Source organism: Mustela putorius, unplaced genomic scaffold, assembly GCF_011764305.1.
Source record: "Mustela putorius furo isolate JIRA1106 unplaced genomic scaffold, ASM1176430v1.1 tig00003987_pilon_pilon_pilon, whole genome shotgun sequence".
Classification (NCBI taxonomy): Eukaryota; Metazoa; Chordata; class Mammalia; order Carnivora; family Mustelidae; genus Mustela; species Mustela putorius.
The window spans coordinates 3,807,344-3,831,418 of record NW_025422126.1 but is presented as its reverse complement, the minus strand read 5'-3'; the positions used below and the strand labels follow the sequence as shown (position 1 = coordinate 3,831,418).

General features: G+C 37.0%; 1 protein-coding gene and 1 non-coding gene across 5 annotated transcripts in view; both read left to right on the top strand.

Annotated features, from left to right (window-relative positions):
- The window catches only part of FCHSD2 (FCH and double SH3 domains 2), a 295,400-nt gene that overhangs the window by 237,813 nt on the left and 33,512 nt on the right, over nt 1-24,075 (top strand). For 3 of the 4 annotated variants that reach the window (XM_045071389.1, XM_045071387.1, XM_045071388.1), the window contains 4 exons: nt 3,739-3,834; nt 5,097-5,168; nt 14,261-14,377; nt 18,579-18,683. In XM_045071389.1, the coding sequence (XP_044927324.1) occupies nt 3,739-3,834; nt 5,097-5,168; nt 14,261-14,377; nt 18,579-18,683 (390 nt within the window). The remainder of the gene's footprint in view (nt 1-3,738; nt 3,835-5,096; nt 5,169-14,260; nt 14,378-18,578; nt 18,684-24,075) is intronic. The other variant, XM_004768108.3, reaches the window with a different exon arrangement.
- On the top strand, nt 8,874-8,976 carry LOC123389607. The gene has a single exon (XR_006604230.1). It is a non-coding gene; the product is annotated as a U6 spliceosomal RNA (small nuclear RNA).

Genomic DNA, 24,075 nt, shown 5'->3' with positions numbered 1-24,075 from the left:
CAACAGGTTCGTGGTTGCCAGAAATCAGGGATGAGAAGAATGGATATAGCTACAATGGAGCAGCATAAGGGAGTCTGGGGGGTGGTTCAGTTAACCATCTGATCCTGGTGTTGGTTACAAGAAGCTACACATGTGATAAAATTGCATAGACCTCTACACACACACCCAAATCAGTTAATACAAATGGTGAAATCTAAATAAGCTCTATCCTTTGTACCAAAGTTGATTTCCTGATTCTCATATTTGCTATAGTTATGCAAGATGCCAGCATTGGGAGGTACATAGGACCTCCTTGTGACTTCCTTTCAAAATAAAGTCTGAGAAAAAGGCCAGTGACTAACCTAGTGCCTCTAGTGTCCAGATTTTGTTTTCTAAATACTTTCTCTTCTCATTTAGGGATGGGGGAAAGAGACAAGGCTTTTAGGGAAAATAGGTGCGATTCTGCAAGTCTGGGGCATGAAATAGATCAACCTTAAATGATTTGTCCTAATAGAAACCAAAGAAACCAGCAAAATTATTAGAAACTACTAGGTCATGTCTAAAGGACTCAGGATGCGATCTTACGGGCCAAAGATGAGGTAATTTTAGCATCACTGTTGGTAACTGCAGTGAACTAAAACACATTGAATATTTTTGAAGCCATGTCTTCATAATAATAATTTATTAAAGTTATAATTAAGTATTCTTTGGAGGTTTCTAGGGAAACAACTCAGTTGGGAAACTAGATAATAAAAGGAAAGAATTAACTGTTTATTTTGCCTTCCTTATACAACTATACCTCTAGGTAATTAAATAGTCAACTTGCAAAGTTCCTGTCATAAATTATTCCAGCTAATAAATGAAAAGGAAATGATTGAATTCCTTGTTTAGAATAATAAGAAAAAGGAGGAAAAAAATCTCTAGTTCTTGCATCCTCCAGCAGATTTAGGCATTTATCACCATAGAACTGTTATATTGAGACCTGTTATATTGGTTTCATAGGGCTATTATACAAATTACCATAGACTAGTCGGCTTAAAACAACAGAAATTTATTCCCTCTGAGTTCGGAAGCCCTGAAGTCAAAATCAAAGGATGGGCACAGCTACATGCCCTCAAACCGTTTTAGGGGAGAATCAGTCCTTGGCTCTCCCAGCTTCTGGTGGCTATAGGCATTCTTTCACTTGTGGCCACATTACTCTGATCTCTGCTACCACGGTCACACTGGCTTTTCTTCTGTGTTATCTTCTGTGTGTCTTTTATACAGATTCTTATCATTGGATTTAGGGCCCATCAAGGGAATCTGGGATGATTTCAGAATCTTTAATCTGGTTACATCTGCAAAGGTCCTTTGCAAATGAGGTAACATTCACAGGTTCCAGGGCTTAGAACATGGACATACATTTTTAGGGGCCACTATTCAGCCCACTCTAGTGGTTAATATCATTTAAAAAGGGGTAAATCAGAGGCAAGCCTCCTCATCATGGAAGTAAACATCACCTTGCAAGAAAAACAAAAAACACTGAATGCAATCAAGCATCAACTTATAGGACATACAGAAAACAGAAAACTACAAGGATGCAGTCAACAAAATTCAGACTGTGGGAAATGCTACAGGACAAAAACACGGTTTTCTTCAGCAAACTGAAAGAGAAAAAAAGAGGTGGAAGAAGGAAGGAGCCTCTATATGAAAAGAAACCTAAGCAACATCATCCACCTGCACTGTGGGTGCCTTATTTTGATTCTGATCCGAAAAACTTAAAAATATCAAATAATCAGGGAAACTTGAACACTTACTGGTTGTTTTATAAGCATTTGTTGTGAATTTTAATATGGGTAGGGTTTTTAAAACAGTCCTTTTAGATATCATACTGAATTATTTATGGATGAAAAGATATGTCTGAGACTTGCTTCAGTATAGTTGGGGGTGGAAGAGGCAGGTGGGTTTGTTGTCTCTACTTTTATATATGTTATAATGAAGTTAAAAATCTAAAAAGGTTATAACTAAAGGCGTGATCCTCTTAGCTTTTTCTGCATGGTGATTAATGAGGCTCTCAGGGGTGTATCAAGAGTTTTCACAGCTTAAAACTGGAATCCAGGGAAAGTAAAAAGCACTTCCCTTTGAGAATATGTTTATTCAGCCAGCCTTGCCTGACAGAATTCTGCCAAGCTCTCCTCACCCTCTTTTGTTTCTCCTAGTACCCTCTACATACTTCCACAGTGTATTTAATTGTGTACTGTCTGGTTCTCCCACTTTCCAGATTATAAATTCCTTGAAGATGCTAACCTTGTTTCATCTTTATTCATCCGTATATTACCCTCACCTCTGCATTTAACACTGGGCTTGGTAAGCCCTCTCAGTAAATGGTTATTTTTTTTTTAAAGATTTTATTTATTTATTTGACAGACAGAGATCACAAGTAGGCCGAGAGGCAGGCAGAGAGAGAGGAGAAAGCAGGCTCCCTGCCGAGCAGAGAGCCCAATGCGGGGCTCGATCCCAGGACCCTGGGATCATGACCTGAGCCGAAGGCAGAGGCTTTAACCCACTGAGCCACCCAGGCGCCACCGTAAATGGTTATTGAATGGGCAGTAGGGAACTGGGTTTGTGCTGATAAATAAAATGTAAAATCTAACCCCTCCTTTCTCTATCTCTTCAATAAACTCTTTTTCCCAGAACTACTAAGGAATAGGTACAGAGCTACTAAGGAATAGGTACAGAGCTACTAAGGAATAGGTACAGAGCTACTAAGGAGCTACTTTAAACTTTTCTTCTTTTGCCCATCCTCTGCAGAGGTGCTAATGGAAAATAAGTGAAGGGTAAGCCCTGTAGCAAAATGGAAAATGGGTTTCTGCACAATCAAATGTTGCTGATTTCCACTCTTTCCCAGTATATAGTGCAGGGAAGTCTCTTCAGATGGCTGTCTTTCTGTACTATTTGTTTTGCTACCTTCTGTGTATTGGAGTTCCCCTTCTATTTGAATTCCTTGGTATGCTTTAAGATGGTAGTTAGAATGTAACCTTCTTGGGGTAACTGGCTGGCTCTGTGGAGTGCACAACTGCTTAATCTTGGGGTTGTAGGTTCCAGCCACAGTTGGGAATAGGGATTAGTTTAAACTGAAAAAAAAATCTTTAAAAAATGTGATTTCCTAGAAATGATGTCAAGAAGTACTATAAAAATACTATTTTGTGGAGTGTCTGCTGGCACAGTTAGTAGAGCATGTGGCTTTTGATCTCGGGGTCGTGAGTTCAACCCCCACTTTGAGCCTGGTGCCTACTTTTAAAAAATTGTTTTAATACTATTTTATGCTATGGATGGGGTTATCTGGAAGTTTCCTAGTAGGTAACAGTCTCCATATAGCAGACTTTAAGAGGTCTACAAAACTTCATAGCTGGGAGAGACCTAAGGGACTAATGTGCTTCCCTGTTTTCATCCCACTGCTCTCATTAAAAAGAACAACTTTTTGCATAATTGCTATCTTTTTGCTGTCTTAAAATATTGCCTATTATCTAGTCCTACATTCTGGGCTAGTTTCTAAACTAGTACTTTCCATATTTAGACTATTGAGAAAATAGGACACATAAGTAACAACTGTTATCTAAAATGAAAAAAATATGTGTACTTACCATTTTCTTTTGATCACATAGTGTTGGATGATTTCTCATTTTTGGAAAGCAGCAGAATAAATCTTAAACTTTAAAATATAATTACTCGACATCAGAACCTTATTAAAGACTTAAAGATACTTTATTTTCTCTTTAGGTGGTACGGGACTATAATCTTCAGCTGTTTTTACAAGAGAATGCTGTATTTCACAAACCCCAGCCTTTCCAGTTCCAGCCCTGTGACAGCGATACTGTAAGAGAATTCCAGATTTTCATTCCATTTGTTTTTAAGCTATGTTTGTGCTCAGATAACTATTATCCTTGAACTAGACAGAAAAAGCTGAGTGTGTCTCCTTAATTTCATAACAAAATTGTAAGTATGCAGAGAAACAGCCATTTCTCCTTTCTAAAATGTGACTAAAACTCAGTATCTTTATGTTAGCAACTTAAACGAGGTTAAGTTCTAAGACATGTAACTAAAAACTTGCAAACTGAACAGAGAGAAGAAGAAAAAATATTCATTAAAATTTTTTTTCAATTCAAATATAAATTATACTTTCTATCCATGAAATTCTTCACATGGACACCCTTCCAAAGAAACCAGTGGTTAAATTTTAACCAGAATAGAATCAATAAACAGAACAGTGAATGTGTGCCTGCACATATTTTGGTTGGCTTTATAAAAAATTACAGACCCTTTTTCATTCCTTTCAGATTTCCTAGAATGTCAGAGCATTAACATAAATGCTCAAATTGGCAATATTTTAAAAAGCAGATATTAATCGTGCATTTTATCCTTCAGTTTATGAAAAATGTTTGCCATTATTTGAATTAAAAACAACAGAACCAAAATGCTAATTTGATAACATTAAAAAAAAAAATCAACTTCTGCAAGTTAAGAAAGCACAGGTTGGCATACCTAGCACATTCTTTCAATGTGGGCAAGCCAAGAGGGAAGTCAAATTATATTCGTAAGGTCTTTTAGTAAACATGGAATCAGAACTAAGGGAATTTATGATATCACAGTTTCATGGTATCAGTTTAATAGACCTTTACTAGAGTTATCTTTATTACTTTTCTTACATTTTAAGGAGCCCTGTTCATAGCTATATAGAGAAATATAGGAAATCAGCATTTAGATTATAATCCTTACCCTTTATGTTAGTGCCTTTTTCAGTCAGTCAGCTTTTTCTTAATGATTCAGTGACATCCTATAACTTGACTTCTTCATCTAAGAGGAATGAAGCAGAGCATTAGAAGATACAGAGTGTGGACAGGTTCACCAAGCTTGACTTAAAATTGCAACTAATTCAAGATTATTTTATCTTTGCCCATTTTCCTCAGAAAAATCAGAATAACAGTAGACTCTCATTTCACTTGTTCAAGGCCCAGCTACAATCCTAAATTCTATTCTGTTTCTAGACACTGTGCTAAATGTTCTTAGCTGCATGTCCCTGTTTGCCTTAAAGTTCTAACTATGCTGTTTTCTGTCCTTGTGCAATCTTTACTGGGCAGAGTTTAAAAGCTGCCCAACTGGTGGATATTGAGCTCTCCCCTGTCAGTGCTCTGAGAATGACCATAGCTGAGGTATATGGGGGTGTGGGTCAAGGGTGGGGGAGATGGGATGTGTGGGTTTGCATGTTAATGAAGGGTGGAACCTGGTATTGGGATTAAAAATGTGTTGGGGTGTGTAATGGGCCACTGATTGTGTAAACTGGGGCTTTCCATTTTCCTGTATAAATTAAGCATTCCCTTCCCTATTTATAGTGAAAGGATTGAACTTCTCATTTTTCATCTAGTCTGAAGCACCTTTGTTTTCCTGGAGAGGCATGTTGGAAAGAATTGTAGAGCTAATCTTGCCTTTATCAAGGGGAAGCTGAAGCCTTTTTTAATATAACCCATTTCAAATGGTAATATTTTTCCTGCAGAAGTTGAAAACCAGATAAGAGCATACAGTCACAATACTACTGTCAAAGTTAACTAAGGCTTGAAATGATTGTACCCTTTTTGTTTTTTGACTTATCTTTACTTGCTGATAAATCAAAATTTGTTATCATTTTATTTCAATATATGACTATTTTGATTCATGCTTTAGAGCGATATACCAGAAGAAACTGGCCAAAATGGCTTTATAACTATGCAATTATTTCTATTTTGTATAGCCATAGAATTAGATTGGGGATCTTAGTGTTAACTATAAATCATTACAAGTGACAATGATCAGTGGCAAGTTTCATCTAATGAGTAACTTAGTAGCTGTCTCATGGTTAACACTGATTTTCTTGCCTTTATTTCCATATAGTTATTGATTTCTACAGTGTCCTTTCTTTATATCCTCAAATACCATTTTTCAGATGATACCAGAAAGTTGAAAAGAGTAATGTTCACCTTTCTTTGCTGAAAGAATTTGTTTTTTTTTTAATTTTGCATACTATATTTCATTTAATTAATATTTTTATGATTATTAGTTTTGAGTATACATATATATTTATTGGCCATTTTGTATCTTATTTTGTGAAATGCTTTTTTTTTTCTTTTCAGTGTAACAGAATTCATTGTTTATGCTGAAAGGAGTTTTAAATGCAGGATTACTCTTAAGAATATGAGATGTACCCTAAAATTTCCCTAACCCCCCAAAAGAGGATTTTCTATATGACAAATACATATATATACAAGTACATATATATACTAAGATACATATATATACTAGGATTTTCTATATGACAAGTACATATATATACTAGGATCCCACTTTTGGAGAGTCATTCAGCTGTCACATGGGTCATACTTGTTTTAGAAATTAATCCAGGTGTCATACAATGAGAAATCATGAGCTTTGGAGTCAGATCCTGTCTGTGCCATTTGCTGGCGGTGTTTATTTTATTTATATGTTTATATATATTTAACCTCTCTGATTCATCCTTCTATGTAAATGTTGAAGACTTTATTAATCTATTTGAAAATTAAATGAGCTACTTAAGCATTTGACTCAGGCCCTGGCACATAGTAGATACAGAATAAATGTTGACTGTCTTTTTTTCCCCTATCTTTCCACAAAACAAGCATACTTGATTTTTTTTAGGTATTGCCCCTAATTGCTATAGGAAACAGAAAAATATCAAATATAGGAGACATTATAAAGATTATGAAGTCTGTAACACTTTTATATTCATGGTACCCCCCACTTAACTCTCTTATTGAGTTGACTGAAAGTTCCTTGGGACTTCTGTTATTTTTCATTCAACAGTGTGGATCTCATCAACATATTTCTTAACAGTTTGTAAGCCTAAAAAGCAATCTGTGTGAAATAAACAGCAGCCAGTAGCTAACAATTAGTGTCCGTTCCCACCCCTCTTACAATTTTCGGCACCTCTGCCCTACATACCCCTCAGTGTTTGTCCCTTCCATTACCAGAACTAGTGATGTGTGCCCTTAAGGACATTTCCTCATGTCCAATGAAAAGGATCTCCTATCCTATTTAACCTGGATGGAGAAGAATACAGGAAACACACATGTTTGCATTTAAGGCAGGAAAAACTTATGGAAACTTTCCCCCCATATTTCCTGGTGGGGATGTGAAGACTTTTTCCTTTTTACCTTTCCTGAACTGCAAATAACAAGATCTTCACAGATACCCTAAGCTGACATTTTTATCATAGTATCACAAATATAAAAAATAGCTGACAGGGGTCCCAGTTAAGTGGCTGACTTTGGCTTAGGTCATGATCTCAGGGTTCTGGTATCAAGCCCCGCATGAGTCTTCCTGCTCAGTGGGGAGCCTGCTTCCCTCTCCCTCTGCAGCTCCTCCCACTTGTGTGCATGCACCCTCTCTCTCTGTCTCAAATAAATAAAGTCTTTAAAAAAAATAGCTGACAAATTTCTGATGTATGATCTTTTCCTGTTATTTTAGCCACTAGTTGTGATATTTATTTCTACAATCTAAAGACTAGGGGCGCCTGGGTGGCTCAGTGGGTTAAAGCCTCTGCCTTCGGCTCAGGTCATGATCCTATGGTCCTGGGATTGAGCCCTGCATCGGGCTCTCTGCTCAGCAGGGAGCCTGCTTCTCTCTCTCTCTCTCTCTCTCTCTGCCTGCCTCTCTGACTACTTGTGATCTCTCTGTCAAATAAATAAAATTAAAAAATAAAAATAAAAAAGACTAAATATTAAGTAAAATGGCCACTTGCTGTAATTTAGGACTTTTGCACATTAAATTTTTGCTAAGCAGGGCATTTTATGCATTTATTAAAAATACGTACAATACATGTAAATCAAACTAACATGCTATATGCCTTAAACTTATATAGTGATATATGTCAATTATTTTTCAATAAAACTAAGAAAAAAATATTTACCAAAAGTTAACCTTGTCTGTAAAAACTATATGGGACCTGTATACTATACAGGGAAACTACTTCAAAATTCTCATTGTTAGTGAGTGGCTTTATCTGCTGATGGAAGTCTTGTATTGCCTATAGCATTGGCATATGAACGTGAAAGCACCGTGATAGAGAATTTGTGGAAAATCCTCCTTGTGAGTAAGTAGGTACCATCCTTCTATACATATACCGACCACAGTATCCAAAAATGAAAGGCTCTGATTATAGACTAAAGTGTTGCTCTCCAGAAACAGCAGTGCTGGCAGTCAAGTGTTCAGAGGGGTTGTCCTAAGTTCTTCAGTCTTTCAAAAAGGACTTACTTGCTTTTCATAGAAAACCTACCATCTATATAATGAGTCTTTGTGCTTTCTCTGGATTTGATGCATTCTCTAACCATCAATAGGTATCTAGAGCTTCCCACAGATGGCTTGGTAAGGTACTGACACAAAAGAGCCTGGGAGTTCACTTTTTTATTTAGCTTGTGATTATAGCTCTTAAAGCAGAATCTCTGTGAGAGCTGCCAGAGTAAAGGCGTACTCCTCTTGTGGCTGTTCCAACCAGTCGGGCTCTAGATATACCTAGAGAGTGTCAGAAACAGCGCTTTTGTTGTTGTTGTTGTTGTTGTTGTTTTGTCTTATTTTCATGGCATGACTGAAGGACAGGTTTTTCTCTTAAATTTACCTTTGGTATCTAATAGCTCCCGTTTGTTTCCCGGAGGGACTACGCACACTCAACCCAGTTGTGATCTCCTGCTACTCTCCGAGTATAGTCAGAATAAGTTATGATTCATGAAGAGCACTGCTCCACTCCTTTCCAAGTTGTATGATATATTTAAAATATGTGACTTAGAGGTTCACAGTCTCCCAACAAAAACCTTCAGGTCAGATGTGTTTCAAAACTTAAAATTTTTCAGTACTTGCTTCAGCACCATATATACTAAAATTGGAACAATACAGAGAAGTTTAGCATGACCCCTGTGCAAGGATGACATGCAGATTCATGAAGTGTTCCATATTTTTTAAAAATAAAATCTTGAAAATGAATAAATAAAATAACATAGATATCCTGGATTTTTAGGGGCACCTGACTGGCGCGGTTGGTAGAGCATGGGACTCTTGATCTTGGGGTTGTGATTTTAAGCCCCATGTTTGGTGTAGAGATTACTTAAAAATAAAACATTTAAAAAAACAAAATAACAGACTTTTTTAGGTTTTAGAAGGGTGATCCATATACCATATATTGTATAATACCCTAAACAAGGGGAAGGACCTCATGATCAAGCATAGTATTTTTACAGTAAAACATTTGAGTAGTTATACCAAGTGAAATAAATAAAAACTATAAATAACGTCTCTTTGGTTCAAGTCACATTTTGCCACACCTGAGCTGTGGCTCCAAACTTACCTAAAACACCTGTGATTTTCAGAGCATTGTGAATTTCAAAATTATAGGACCATGAGCCTGTCTAAACATGAGTACTAGAAATATAATAACCTATGCAGATCCAGATGCTTTTTACTTGAAGAGTAAAACAGGTAAAAATAATTTTCTTGAAATAATTAACAATATATTATTAAATTTCATAAAAACTAAAGTGGATTAAATATTTAACACAATAAATATATACCAATAAGCTGAAAAATACTAGTACAAATCCCTTGAATGAGGGTTAATAACTGAATTGTTCTTGGCATATGACATTGGCTTGACAACCCTAACATTATCTTTTGAAATTAGGTTGAAACGCTAGTATTTTGCTATGTAAATGCTAGTTTTCATTCATTATGTATGACCATCTCTTTTTCTCTCTTTCAAATGGTTATATTTTGGTAACAGACTTGGAAAATTATGACAGTGTTTCTTTTTTTTTTTTTTTAATATTTTATTTATTTATTTGAGAGAGAGACAGTGAGAGAGAGCATGAGCGAGGAGAAGGTCAGAGAGAGAAGCAGACTCTCCATGGAGCTGGGAGCCTGATGCGGGACTCGATCCCAGGAATCCAGGATCATGACCTGAGCCGAAGGCAGTCGTCCAACCAACTGAGCCACCCAGGCGTCCATATGACAGTGTTTCTTGTATGAAATCATCTTTATATCCCTACTCAATTTGCCCTCTGAGCATATGCTCAGATGCCTGTCTTAACCTTCTATGCCCTTATGTTAATCCTAAAGTGAACTGAAATCATATCTTAAGGACAAATAGTTAAGATAACTTAAAAACTGATATATCTATAATAGTAGAATGTTAATTTCTGTCATGTAGTTCTTTAAATTTATTTAATAACTTTATAAATTTGAAAAGACTAGTATTTATATTCTGTAAAAAATTGGGAACTTTCAAAAAATTTAACATTGCTAAGGCTCTGAAGGCCTTTTTAAACTCATATGAAACATGGCTTTTGTTTTTCTAAAAATGAAGTGAAAGCAAAAGCTGTCTTACCTCTAAGTAAATGGCCTAGCCAAAGCTTCATTCAAAGGAAATTTGTATTTTAACAATATCTTCTTCAATATTACTGCCTTTATTTTATCAATATTGGTATTAACTATATAGAACAATTAGTGAGACAATACAGTTTTAAGGTAGCAAGGAATCTGAAGTCAAAGAGAACTCAATACAAGCTCTACATTCACCATATACTGGCTTTAAAAAAAGACACATACCCTTTCTAAGCCTAGAATTCCATACCTATAAATTGAGAATCATTGTTAGGATTATTTTGAGAGCTAAATAATGTTTGTAAAGCAGTTAGCACAGAGCTTAAATATGCAATAAATAATACCCTTTTAGAAAAATTAACATAGCTGTATAGTTTTCTAATTATAAAAAAAGAATGTTGTAGAAAGTTTTCACCTAAACTGCCACTGTTTAAAGGTAACCGCTGAGGCGCTTGGGTGGCTCACTCAGTCGTCTGGCTTGGTTTTAGCTCAAGTCATGATGAGCTCTTGGGTTGTAGGATTCAGCAGTGTTGGGCTTTGTGCTCTACTTGAATTGGAGGAGTCTACTTGAAGATTCTCTCCCTCTGCCCCTCCCCCTATACGTGTGACCTGAGATTTGAAGGACAATACAAAAAACAATAAGGAAGTTATTTTACTCAGAGGGAACGGAAAAAGACCCATCTGCTTTTATAATTTTTTTTTTAGTAAAATGTGTATGATTTCTAAAATCTGATATTTCCAAAGATCTCAAGAATCACATTTAGTTGGCCTAACTTGTCATATACCCAAGCTGACAAATGACAAATGAAAAATTACCAGTCCTGTACTTAAAAGATGATAGGAGGAGCGCCTGTGTGGCTCAGTGCGTTAAGCCTCTGCCTTCAGCTCAGGTCATGATCTCAGGATCCTGGGATCCAGCCCCGCATCAGGCTCTCTGTGCAGCGGGGAGCCTACTTCCCCCTCTGTCTCTGCCTGATGCTCTGCCTGCTTGTAATCTCTCTCTCTCTATGTCAAATAAATTTTTAAAAAAGCTGCTAGAAAAGTGCTTATATCATTTCTCTTCAGTTAATTTACTTGAATTATTTTTGTGCCACCATTTTTCTGAGACTTGTGGTATTATTACATATGTCTCTTTTTAAAATAATCAAGTTCAATAAGTGAACTTTTTCAGAGCTAGGCTGTAGTGCTTTTTGATACATAATTTTTAAATTCTCATATTTTGCTTTAGGCAGATAGCAATGTGCTTTAAAATGTTGTGCTTAATAGCTTATATATGTTATTATTCTCTTATGTTTCAAATGCATTTTTAAGAAGTAAAGGAAAAATGTTAAGAGTTTGAACTAGGGATCAAATTAGCTAACATTTCAAAAAGAAGCAGTCACTAGCAGTTCCTTTGCTAGAATCAGCCGCTGCTAACATCACCATCTGGTCTACACTAGATCTTGATTTACAGCAATCTTGGATGGTAGAGGTGGCATTAGAACATTCCTCTGTGTGTTGTTTAACATCTGGGTTGTGTTTGCCTTGTATGAAATTCTCATTTGTCTAGACCCTGAGTTATAGGTAGCTTCCACATTTCTTTCCATGGCTTGATTTTAGAATTCACGAAAAAAAATTTAATTTGAATTTGAATCACAGAATCATCTCCCAATCAGTGGCATTTGTTGTCTGTCCTAATCATTGGACACTCCCATCTGAGGAATAGTAAACCCAAAGAGAAAGCTCAGGAAATACTCAGTGGAAAGGTAGAGATTATGTGTGAGCAACTAGGGCTGTGACCTGTCTGTAGCCAGTACACATTTAACACACTTACCTATTCCTTAAATGTTGCTCCGTGATAAAAATATAATTTCTCCATCAGTTGTCTTCTTTCTCCTCGATTCTGTTCCATATAAGTTCATTCTGTTTGAGATCTGCCTTGATCTTTCAATATTTCAGTCTTGTTTCTAATTCATTCTTTGGGCTAGCAAAAACCTAGGAATTATGTGGAATTTTTTACTAATATTAACAATATTTTGTTTCAAGTTATTTTCAACTGGGTGTTCAGCATTAACAATTACCACTTATTGGATACTTAATTATATAGTTAGTGTAAGAGAATGTTTATAATATGAGCTACTTTTTTCTTAACAATCCCTATGAGATTGGCATTTTCACCAATTTTCAAATGTGACTTAAGACTCAGATTAAAAACATGTCCAAGATCATAAAGATAATAAAGGACATAGAATGAAAACTAAGTCTGACTTAAAAACCTATGCCTGGGCTCTTCAGAATACACATTTCTTGCATTCCATTTATACATTAGATTCCTCTGGTTAATGTAGATTTAACATTATAAACCTTGACTTCTGAGAATGGATTAAAATGTAAATGCCTAGATCCTCTTACAAAGCAAAATACAATAATAAAGATGGGTCCCAGATTTCTAATAGCCCAAAGAATGAATCAGTTGTGAAATTGGTTAGATTTTGATTTTGATTCTTTTGCTCTGTTTCAGTGCATTTATCATTGTGTAATCTAGCTTTAGTTGAAATGTCTGCATAGAGTGAAAGTTTTTGAACCTTGCTTATAATCCCCCCAGCAGAAATATTTTTTAATACAGCCAAATTCTACTTACTCTTCCAATTTTGAGCTGTGTGGCCTTGCAAAAGTCAGTTTTCCAAGATCTTCCCACTGTAAAATTTTGCTTCTTTTTTGTATTAAAATCCTCTTGGATTAATTCGTATTTAAGAGATTGTTTGTTTTCCCAATTATTTGATGTCTTTTTCCATGGGTTCTTAAGAGTTTAGAAAAAATTAAAATAGTTTAGTGGTTAAGAGCTCTAATTCTGAAATCAGACCTGTATAAATATTACATGTTGTAACATGTAATATCTGATAGACACTAGACATTTTAACATCTGAGCCTCAGTTTCCTTTTCTATAAGATGGCTGTATGAATGACCTCATGAGGTTGTTATAGAAGCTATGTGAAGCACTTTTCATGATACTTTGTATAGTAGGGGCTAACTATTAATACTGCTAATTTAAATTTTGCAGTTTGTTCTTTGTGAAACAGAATAGTAGTATTTTAGGGCTAGAAGAAACACTTACTGATCATTTAATGAAGCACCCCTCTCGTATGATATTAAAGTCCAGAGGAAGGGCAAAACCTAGTTTGAGGGTTTTGGGTGAATTGGTGATGGACCTGAAACTAATTTAATAATTTAAACCTAGTATCTTGGGTGCCTGGGTGGCTGAGTGGGTTAAAGCCTCTGCCTTCAGCTCAGGTCATGATCTCAGGGATTGAGCCCCACATTGGACTCTCTGCTCAGCAGGGAGACTGCTTCCCCCTCTCTATCTGCCTGCCTCTCTGCCTACTTGTGATCTCTCTCTCTCTGTCGAATAAATAAATAAAATCTTTTAAAAAAGAAATAAATCCAGTATTTTTGTGGACAAAGAGGTTGTGTTACTGTTATTGTATTGTTTTGTTCTCTTCACTTTTATCCATTGATTCTTTTTTTAAATCCCATTAAAACATTTGAGTTGTTTTCATTTTACCTATGTAACCATTTTAGTGTCATGGTAAGTCGGCATAAATACTTTTTTTTTTCTTTGTTTAGCTAGCTTTTTTCACACCCAAAATGGATCAGTCCACAGTATTAGAGGTGAAGCTCCAATACTAAACAGTGCAAACTGAAAAATCCGGTGTTCATTTATGGTTTCATACCGTCCTGCTAATGTTCTGATTTGAGACATTGCTTCCCACAGTGGAGCAGGGCTTGTTTTGAGGGCTGATTAAGTGAAGGCTCTCTGGTCCACCTACAAACAGTAGTGATTTCAATAGGCATAATGATGTGTTGTCTCTGTTCTCTCTTATGTTGTAGAGCCGACAATTAGAATCAGAAACTGGGACCACAGAGGAGCACAGTCTAAACAAGGAGGCTCGAAAATGGGCCACACGTGTGGCACGTGAGCACAAAAACATTGTTCACCAACAGCGGGTAAGTATAATAGAGTCTTAGGCGACATTTAGCTAATGTCAAACCAATTTAAGGAGTTGAGTTTTATTAATGTGAAAAATATCTTTATGTTTTTTCTGTAATTTCAGCCACTCAGCAGTATGCTCTCAGCTATCTAGTTAGCTTGGAAATTCCTTAAGCCTTTCAAGCAGCAACACAGTAATTTATTTTGCCATAAAATTTTCTAAGAAAAGCTAGTGATAGTGTATTACCATCTTTCAGGTAGTAGAAGAGACATGCCTGTGTTGAATTAAGCTTTTAATGACCAAGATAAAATTTTTGAAGACTTAACTGTAGAGTCCATGAAAGTGTATCTTTAAAAGGGGCACCTGGCTGGCTCAGTCAGTAGAGCATGCAACCCTTAATCACAGGATCGTGAGTTCAAGATCCAGAAGAGCTAAATAAAATTAAATTAAAAATTTAAAAACTAAAATTAAACACCAAAAAAATGTATATTCAAGGCTAAACTCTAAGCACAAGGTATAGTAAGCTTTTTATAATTTCCATTTATTTATAACTTTTTCTTTACCTTCACATCCAGCTTATTAAAAGAATTATTCATGTCTAGGTTTCCTAACCTCACTTATTTTTTAGCCCATAATATTTGGACTTTTCCTACTTTCCCTTCCCTCACACTTCATACAGACTTCACTTGCCAAAATAACCAGTGGTGTGTGTTGCTAAATCCAAAATAGATACTTTTATTTCTCAAAACCTGTTGGCAGTTTCATCATAATCGACAACTCCCTTTGTGTTGAAACGCCCTCTTCTCTAGTTACCCATGACTTAACATTGTCCTGGTTTTCCTTCTGCCTCTCTAGCCATTCTTATATTCTTTGGTAGGTTTTTTCTTCACTTCATATTTAAATATTTAAATTTCTTAGAGTTCTGTATTAGGCTCTCTTCTTATTCTTTCTTCTTATTATAGGCACTCTTAACCAATGCCATGGTTTCACTTACCACAAATCATAAATTAATATCTCCAACATTAGACCTTTTTTCTGTGTATACATATATTCTCTTGCCTGCTTTGACTTCTTTTTACTGTCTCACAGGGATCCTGAGTTCAATGTTCCACTAATCTAATGCTGTAAAACAAAACACCTCAAACTTCATGCCACAAAAAAGAGCATTTTTAATTGTCTCTTAGCACTCTGGAGATTGGATGGACTTAGCTTGCCACTTGTCACTGGGGAGTCTCCCATGTGGTTACAGTCAGATAAAGACTGGTGCTCAAGTCACCTCACAGGCCTCCCCACTGAAATATCTGGTGCTTGGAACAGGAGGACTTGATAGCTGGGAACTAGAACAGCTGGAGCTCCTCATGCATCTTGGTCTCTCTATGGTCTCTCCAGCACAGTGACTTCAGCTTAGCCGTTACATGGTGGCACAGGGCCCCAAAGGTTTGAGTCCCAAGAATGAGCCAAGTAGGAGCTATGTTATCTTTTCTGGTCTAGTCTCAGAAATAACATGATATTTATTACTGTGTCATTTTTTTGTTAACTAGCAGTCACAAAGGCCTTGTGTTGAGGTTCAGGGAGAGAGAACATAAACTCCACTTCTTGGTAGGGAAATAGCAAGGTTCTAGAAGAATATGTGGAATGGGAAATACTGTAGTAATTTTTTTTTTTTTTCAAAAACAGTCTTGGGGCACCTGGGTGGCTCAGTGGGTTGAGCCTCTGCCTTCATCCCAGGGTCCTGGGATCAAGCCCCACATCGGGCTCTCTGCTCAGCAGGGAGCCTGCTTCCTCCTCTCTCTCTGCCTGCCTCTCTGCCTACTTGTGATCTCTGTCAAATAAATAAAATCTAAAAAAAAAAAAACAACCCAGTCTTCCAGTCTACCTTCTGGTTATAACAGTTTACATCCCTCTTGCATGCATAATAAAACTCGCCTCTTTACCCCAAATCTCTCCAAACCTGGTGTCAGACTGCAGTATAAATTTCAGAATCTGGTCATGTAAATGAGATTCATAGAGAGATGAGGCTTCTTGAGTGCAGTTTCTCTAACACAGTTTATCTCAAAGAATTTGTGAACTAGAGACAAGTTCTCTGTCTACCATATATCCAATAAATTGTAATTAGATGAGTTACTGCAGCTTTATACTTCAAAATGTTAAACACAAAAGAGACTTTTTTTTTGTTAAAATGCTCTACCATAGGGGCGCTGGGTGAATCAGTGGGTTAAGTCTCTGCCTTCGGCTCGGGTCATGATCCCAGGGTCCTGGAATTGAGCCCCGAGTCGGGCTCTCTGCTCAGCGGGGAGCCTGCTTCCCTTCCTCTCTCTGCCTGCCTCTCTGCCTGCTTGTGATCCCTGTCTATCAAATTTTTAAAAAAAAAAAATTTTTTTAATAAAAAGAAAGAGAAATCCTCTTTAAAAAAAAAAAAAAGAATGGACTTACAGATAAATGGAACAAAAAAGAGTCTAGAAGTACATAGTCTATTGATTTCTAACAAAGATATAACTTATAAAAATGCTAAATAAATTGTAATAAAAATGAATCTAGTTATATTTTAAGCACATGACTAATTAGAGTGCCATGATGATTCAACACTAGAAAATTTATCAGCATAATAAATTGCATTTACCAAATAAATACGAAAAATTCTATGATTACTTTTATAATTACCAAAAAATCAAATGATAAAGTTATCTCTTAGTGATTAAAAAGTAAAACAAAAGTCATAGCCAGCAAGATAAAGAATTTTTCATCCTAACAAGGATGTCTTCCTGAAACTTAGAGGAAACATTGTATTTGATGGTTGTGTCCATTTTCTATATGTGCCATAACAAATTACCATGAATTTAGTAGCTTAAAACAGTGCAAATATTTTATCTCACAGTTCTGTAGGTCAGACATCTGGATGGGCTTGCCTGATTTTACTGCTCAGGCTCTAACAAGGCCAAAATGACATTGTTTTAGCTAGCTAGGCTGGCCTCTAGTGTAGAACCCACTTATAAGTTCATTCAGGTTGTTATGAGAATCTAGTTCCTAATAACTGTAGGACCTAGGTCCATACTCTTTCCTGTCATCTGGGAGCTACCCTTAGCTCCTGGAGGCTACTCTCTCTGATCCTTGCACATGGGCTTCTACATATCAGAGCCAGCAATGATGCACTGAATCCTTCCCATGCTTGGAATCAACTCCCTGACTTCCTTTTTGGCTGGTCTCTCATCTGATTCCAGCCAGAGGAAGTTCTCTGCTTATAAGGGGTCATAATGATTAGATTGAGCTACTAATCTCTCTATCTTAAATTCCATAACTCTAATATATCTAAGTTATATTTTACATATTAACAGTTCTAGGATCAGATATATAAGAAATAGTTCAAAAAATACATGTAAATTGATGGGACAGTAATTATCTGGGGTGGGGGCATATAGTGGGATGTGCAAATATGAGACTTTCTGCCATTTTTTATTAGTTGTTGTTTTACAACAGAACTTTGTATGCATATAATTTTTTTTAAATTTTATTTTATTTATTTATTTGACAGAGAGAGATCACAAGTAGGCAGAGAGACAGGCAGAGAGAGAAGGAAGCAGGCTCCCTGCTAAGCAGAGAGCCTGATGCGGGGCTCGATCCCAGGACCCTGGGACCACGACCCGAGCTGAAGGCAGAGGATGAACCCACCGAGCCACCCAGGTGTCCCTGCATATAATTTTTTTAGAAGATTTTTATTTATGTATTAGAGAGAGCAGGAACAGGGGAGGGGCAGAAGGAGAGGGAGAAGCAGGCTCCCCACTGAACAGAGTCCCAATGCGGGTTGGTTCCCAGGATGCTAGAGCAGGGTCTGAGCCCAATGGGGCCACCCAGGCAGCCCTGTATTCATTTAATTTTTAGAAATTAAGAAATTGAAGTATGCATATCAAAACATGCAATCCAAGTAAGGTTTGTAGATTGTGCCAATGTCAGTTTCCTGGTTTTTATATTATAGTACTGTTCTATAAATTGTTGCCTTGGGTGAAGGGGTGGGGGAACTTTCTGTACTACTTTTGCAACTTTGTATAATTATATCGCAAAGGTTTTTTTTTTAATTAAAAAATAAGTGAAAAAATTAAACATTAAAAGAGGAATTGTGACCACTTGTCACTGAAGCCTTTTAAATTACCTGAATACTGTAATCACTTAAGCAAAAAAAGACAAAAAGAAAAAAGTCATTATTTTCCTGTTTTCTTTAATAGGTTTTAGATGATCTGGAATGTCATGGAGTTGCAGTGTCAGAACAAAGCCGAGCAGAGCTGGAACAGAAAATAGATGAAGCCAGAGAAAATATTCGTAAAGCAGAGGTGAGGTGGCAGCTCACTGGGGCATTTTCCCCAGCTCCAACAATATCACAGCTGTGGTGTATACGTGTAGAATTCAGCTGCTATCCACTGCTTAATTTGAAGATGACTCAGCAACTTTATCTGTGTCCGGAGTTTTATTTTTGATATCTGCTTCCTGCAAGACAGTGCGTGTAACAAAAAGACACTGAACCTGTTATCTGGAGAGTTTATAATCAAGAAAAATTAACAGAAGAATTATACCACGATAAAGATACTAATTTTAAAGTTTTCACAAGGAACATAATAAATCAGTAAAATTAATGGCATAAAATTGATATATATATATATATTTAGAGCCTTGAAAAGTCCTCCCCAATAATGGGAGGGGCAAAATTGGTTTTTGCCCCTCTCATTATGGTTCAGAGGCAAAATCTGATCTTTTAAAAAGAGAGACTTGGTTAAGTATCTGCTTAAGGCAAAAAACCTAACAATAGATTTTCATCTTTTGGTGAGGGGTCATGGAACCCTATTGAGGATGGTGTATGAAAGTGTGAAACCTTCTCTCCCCCCCCAACACACACACACAAAAAAAACCCACACATTTTTGTGTACAGTGTCCAGAAGTTCATGTACCCTAGAGTAATATTCCCTGACCTGGTGGCAGAGAGGTTGAGATGGAAAGAAAGATATTATTTGCAAAGGCAGAAGACATAGGATACAATTAGGCAGTTTGATTTGTTTAGAGTGGAGGTTTTTTGAAGAAATAATGATAGGAAGTAAGCAAAAATTATTGTGGTTAGGACCAGTTCATGGATGACCTGTGCACGCTTGTGTATCGTTACCTACCCAGTGCAACATGTTGAAGGGATGTTAGAAAGTAGACATCTTAGAAAGACAGACTATCCAGACCTCAAGGAGAATATTTTCCTGTTAGGAAGGCATAAAGAGTGCCAAAGATAGCTGAGACTGTAAAACATAAATGCCAAGGCGTGGTCCACACAAGTACTCTTAATACTTAAGGAACCCGGAGGACACAGAGACCACTGTGGGAGAAGTTGTCAGGGCAGGTAACACAGAAGAGGTAGAATTTGAGATGGGTGTTGACAGATGAGCAGTATTTAATTAGAGAAGCAGGGATAGCACAAGATTTATGCCATGTAATGTCAAGAGGCATAATTTGAACCAAAGGAAGAAGGAGGAAGACTTGAGCCTGGCATTGGGAAATACTCTCTAAGAGTCATTTGCCCAATGAGAGAAGTTCCCCTGGGACACAGTGTGGCACTGTAAGTGTACAAGATACCGCCAGCGTCTCTCTACAAGAGATTGGTTGAGGGTTAATCTAAACTAGTGATTTTCATATATCCCCTCAGGATTCTAGAGGTTTTGAGGAAGTGTTTCCTTGGTTGGTTGAGGGGGAAGGGGAGGGTGAGGGGAGAGGCAGCTTAGGCAAACAGAGGGAATGTGAGCTTGTTTTTGGCACAACCCCACGGAAGTGATCTGAACCAGGAAGGCTTGCCATCTGCCTGGTATAGAGAAACCCCAGTAAACCTAACTTGCCTTTGTCCCTGACACATGATCCACTGCCTCTACAGTGAAGAGGGCAGGGTGTACAATAAATAGTCGTTTTCCACTCTGAACTCGGTCAGGCTAAGCCACTACCCTAGGGTACCAGCCAAGTACTGCTGGCAGGCCTTCGCCTGGTCTGAGAGACACTGGCCTGTGTATGAGTTTCTCCTGCTGTTTGTTTCTCCATACTCTGAGTGAAGCCAGTTTTGGAGCCCTGGTGGAACAGGACAAGTCTCAGAAGTTTTCTGAAGGGTGTGTTCTGTCTTGTATTTTCTATTTCCAAACTCCCTCCATGGTGTTACTGTCTGGTACCGTCCCTCCACCAAACCCCCAGGAGTAGCAGTAGTAGGTATTGGTCACACAAGTCTGCATTTAGGCTCAATGACCTGTTATTTCTGTGAGTGTGCTAAACAGCCCTGTGTTTGTTAGCTTAAAGCTAAAAATATGAAGTGAGATTTCCACAACAGATTGTCTCATTTTTCCTAATACCAGTATTTGAGTCTACATTCTCAGAGATAATTTTCTTACCAAAAATACGGAATATGCTAAAAACCATGATGCTGGATCTATTATCTCAGCTTCAAATATCTATGAAATATAGTTAATCCTACTATGGTCTTAAAATGATGTCTCATTCGATTTTCACATATCAGATATAAAGAATACCCAGCTAAAATTAGATGGCAAATATGTGAGTGTAGTATTGGGGTAGTACTTACCAGACGGTCATAATGAGGTTTTTGGATAGACTTGACCACAAGAACCTTCAGAAGAATCGACATTAGTAGGTTGTATAGATTCCTCCTTTCTTCCCTTTGCCTGTACATCACTTGCATTGGATTTTCTCTTTCCATTTAGTAGTTATTTACTTTATTATAAATACCTAATCAAAAGGGAAAAAGCTGGTTAAAATTCCATTATATCCTTCATGTTTGGTTTATAACTCCAACCAACATGACTGTTACTCTTCCTTGTTGGCTAATCTATGTGATCCAGTCTTTTCTATATTGTGTTTCCATTCAGTGTTGCCAATTAGAATAAAAGCCTTCATGGCACTCTGTAATAAACTTTTTCCAAACATAAGAAATCAAAATATAAATGGTCTGTGCTTTTCCAAAGAATAAGGTTTATATAGTGATTAATTAATTATTGGCTGGTTAATGTGTCATAGATTTGCTAATTGATTAACTTAACAGATACTTAATGAATACCTGCCATGTGCTAGATACTGATGAGCATATACTGTACACACAGTGATAAACACACCTTTGTTCTATTGTTATGATCTCTATGATAGTTACAAAGATCTTTGTATTAGATGTGGTACTGTTTGCATCCGCTGACAAATTCAAGAATTGAAACAAAGTAATAGCTGCTTAAGTTAAACTTTAATAACAGTCTTCTTAACCTGATATTTAGGTATTTGAATTTTTTGAAATGCCTTTTGTCACACAGACACACACAGTCTTCATCTGACTTAGCATTCCTATTTTAAACGTAGCTTGCCAAGAGACCAAGAATTTTAAATACCATCTTTTTGGAAGCTGTACATGACTTATGTTGTTCCAGAACACCATTATTTTTTGCATGTTTAGATTTTTCCTTTTATTTGGATTGAGGGCAGTTCTCTTTTTTTTGACAGTGAGGAGACACAAAGAGGAGAAATTTAATGTAAGAGGTCAAAGATACCCAGAAATTTTTAGTAACTCACATTTGGGGTGAGGCCTCCTGAAGGAACTATAGACAATATGATTCTTTCTTTAAGATGTTAACTATAGGGGCGCCTGGGTGGCTCAGTGGGTTAAGCCTCTAACTTCGACTCAGGTCAGTCCCGCATGGGGCTCTCTGATCAGCAGGGAGCCTGCTTCTCCTCATCTCTCTCTCTGTCTGTCTCTCTGCCTATTTGTGATCTCTCTCTCTGTCAAATAAATAAATAAAATCTTTTAAAAAAAAAGATGTTAACTATATTGGGGCACCTGGGTGGCTCAGTGGGTTAAGCCTCCTTCTTCAGCTCAGGGTCCTGGGATTGAGCTCCATATCGGGCTTTCTGCTCAGTGGGGAGCCTGCTTCCTCCTCTCGCTCTGCCTGCCTCTCTGCTTACTTGTGATCTCTGTCAAATAAATAAATAAAATCTTTTAAAAAAAGATATTAACTATATTTTTATTATTTATTTATTTATTTATTTATTCGTCAGAAAGAGTGAGAGAGAGAGAGAGCACAAGCAGGCAGAGTTGCAGGCAGAGGGAGAGAGAGGCGGGCTCCCCTCCGAGCAAGAAGCCCAATGTGGGACTCGATCCCAGGACCCTTGGACCATGACCGCAGCTGAAGGCAACGGCTTAACCGACTGAGCCACCCAGGTGTCCCAAGATATTAACTATATTTTTAAAATCTGAATTGAATGTGCATTTGAAATCCAAAGTACAATAACAAAGTGAATTAACAAAACCAAGAAATATCACTTATTATCTATATAAACACATTTTCTTTTAAATTGTCATCCTATAAGGTTCTGTTGGGAATTCAGAATTATGTCATCCTTGTACCTCAGTGACTCAAAAAATGACAATCAATACCCTTACCAGCATGCGCTAGGAGAAACCTAAAAATTTCAGTTGCATAAAATGTGAAGCCTCATCCACCTCAAGATTAAGGAAATGCTAAGGATGAGCCTACTATAAAGACAGAATTTCCAGTTGTGTTATATTCAGATTTACGTCACCTCTGGTCCTGTTATTGCAGGTTTTCACTGTGCTCATGTAACATAATATGTCAGCAGACCTTTTGACTAATCACTTTCTTTCATTTTTATTGTGAAAATTTTCAACAACATATAAAAGATGAAGAGTAAATACATATTTCTCATATGCTAAATTCAACCATTGATATTATGCAATATTGGCTTTGTATGTTTGTTTCTGTTCTATATAATAGAAGTTAAAGCTAGAGGCCTGACTAGGTGCTCTATGCAAACAATGAGTCATGGAACACTACATCAAAAACTGATGATGTACTGTGTGGTGACTAACATAACATAATGAGTTGTTTGTTTGTTTGTTTGTTTTTTTAATCTCAAGGCCATGGGGCACCTGGTGGCTCAGTTGGTTGGGCGACTGCTTTCAGCTCAGGTCATGATCCTGGAGTCTCAGGATCGAGTCCCACATTGGGCTCCCAGCTCCACGGGGAGTCTGCTTCTCCCTCTGACTTTCTCCTCGTTCATACTTTCTCTCACTGTCTCTCTCTCTCTCACATAAACAAATAAAATGTTTTAAAAAATAAAATAAAAATCTCGAGGCCTGATTTGAATGAGTGCTTTAGGCAAGAATACTTTATAGATGATGCTGTTTTTCATCACACGGATGTTTTTATCAAGTTAATCAACTCTATTAATGATGCTAGTAGTAGTTACCTAATAGGTGATGCTACCAGGTCTTCCACCTTTTAAAGTTCCTTTTTAGTACTTGCAGCTAGCAAGTACTAGTCATCTCCAGTAGTGGCAAATGGGTATTTTTCACTCTTACTTACTTTACTCATTATGATTTTATGGAATTTTAAAAATCACCTATATCAAGGTATAATATACAAACAATAAAATGAAACCATTTCAAGTGAAGGGTTTGGTGAGCTTGGACAAATGCATCTCCCTTAATATTCACCACCACAATCAAAGTGCCAAATATTTCTGTCATCCCCCCAAAGTTCTCTTGTGACCAGGCAAGAACTGACCTGCTTTCTATCATACAGGTTAGTTCAGCTTCAACTTCATGAATATTAGATTACTTGATATCATCCTACACATCACATGCAAAGATCACCCCTCACATTTTCATCCAGCCTTACTTTTTGTCTT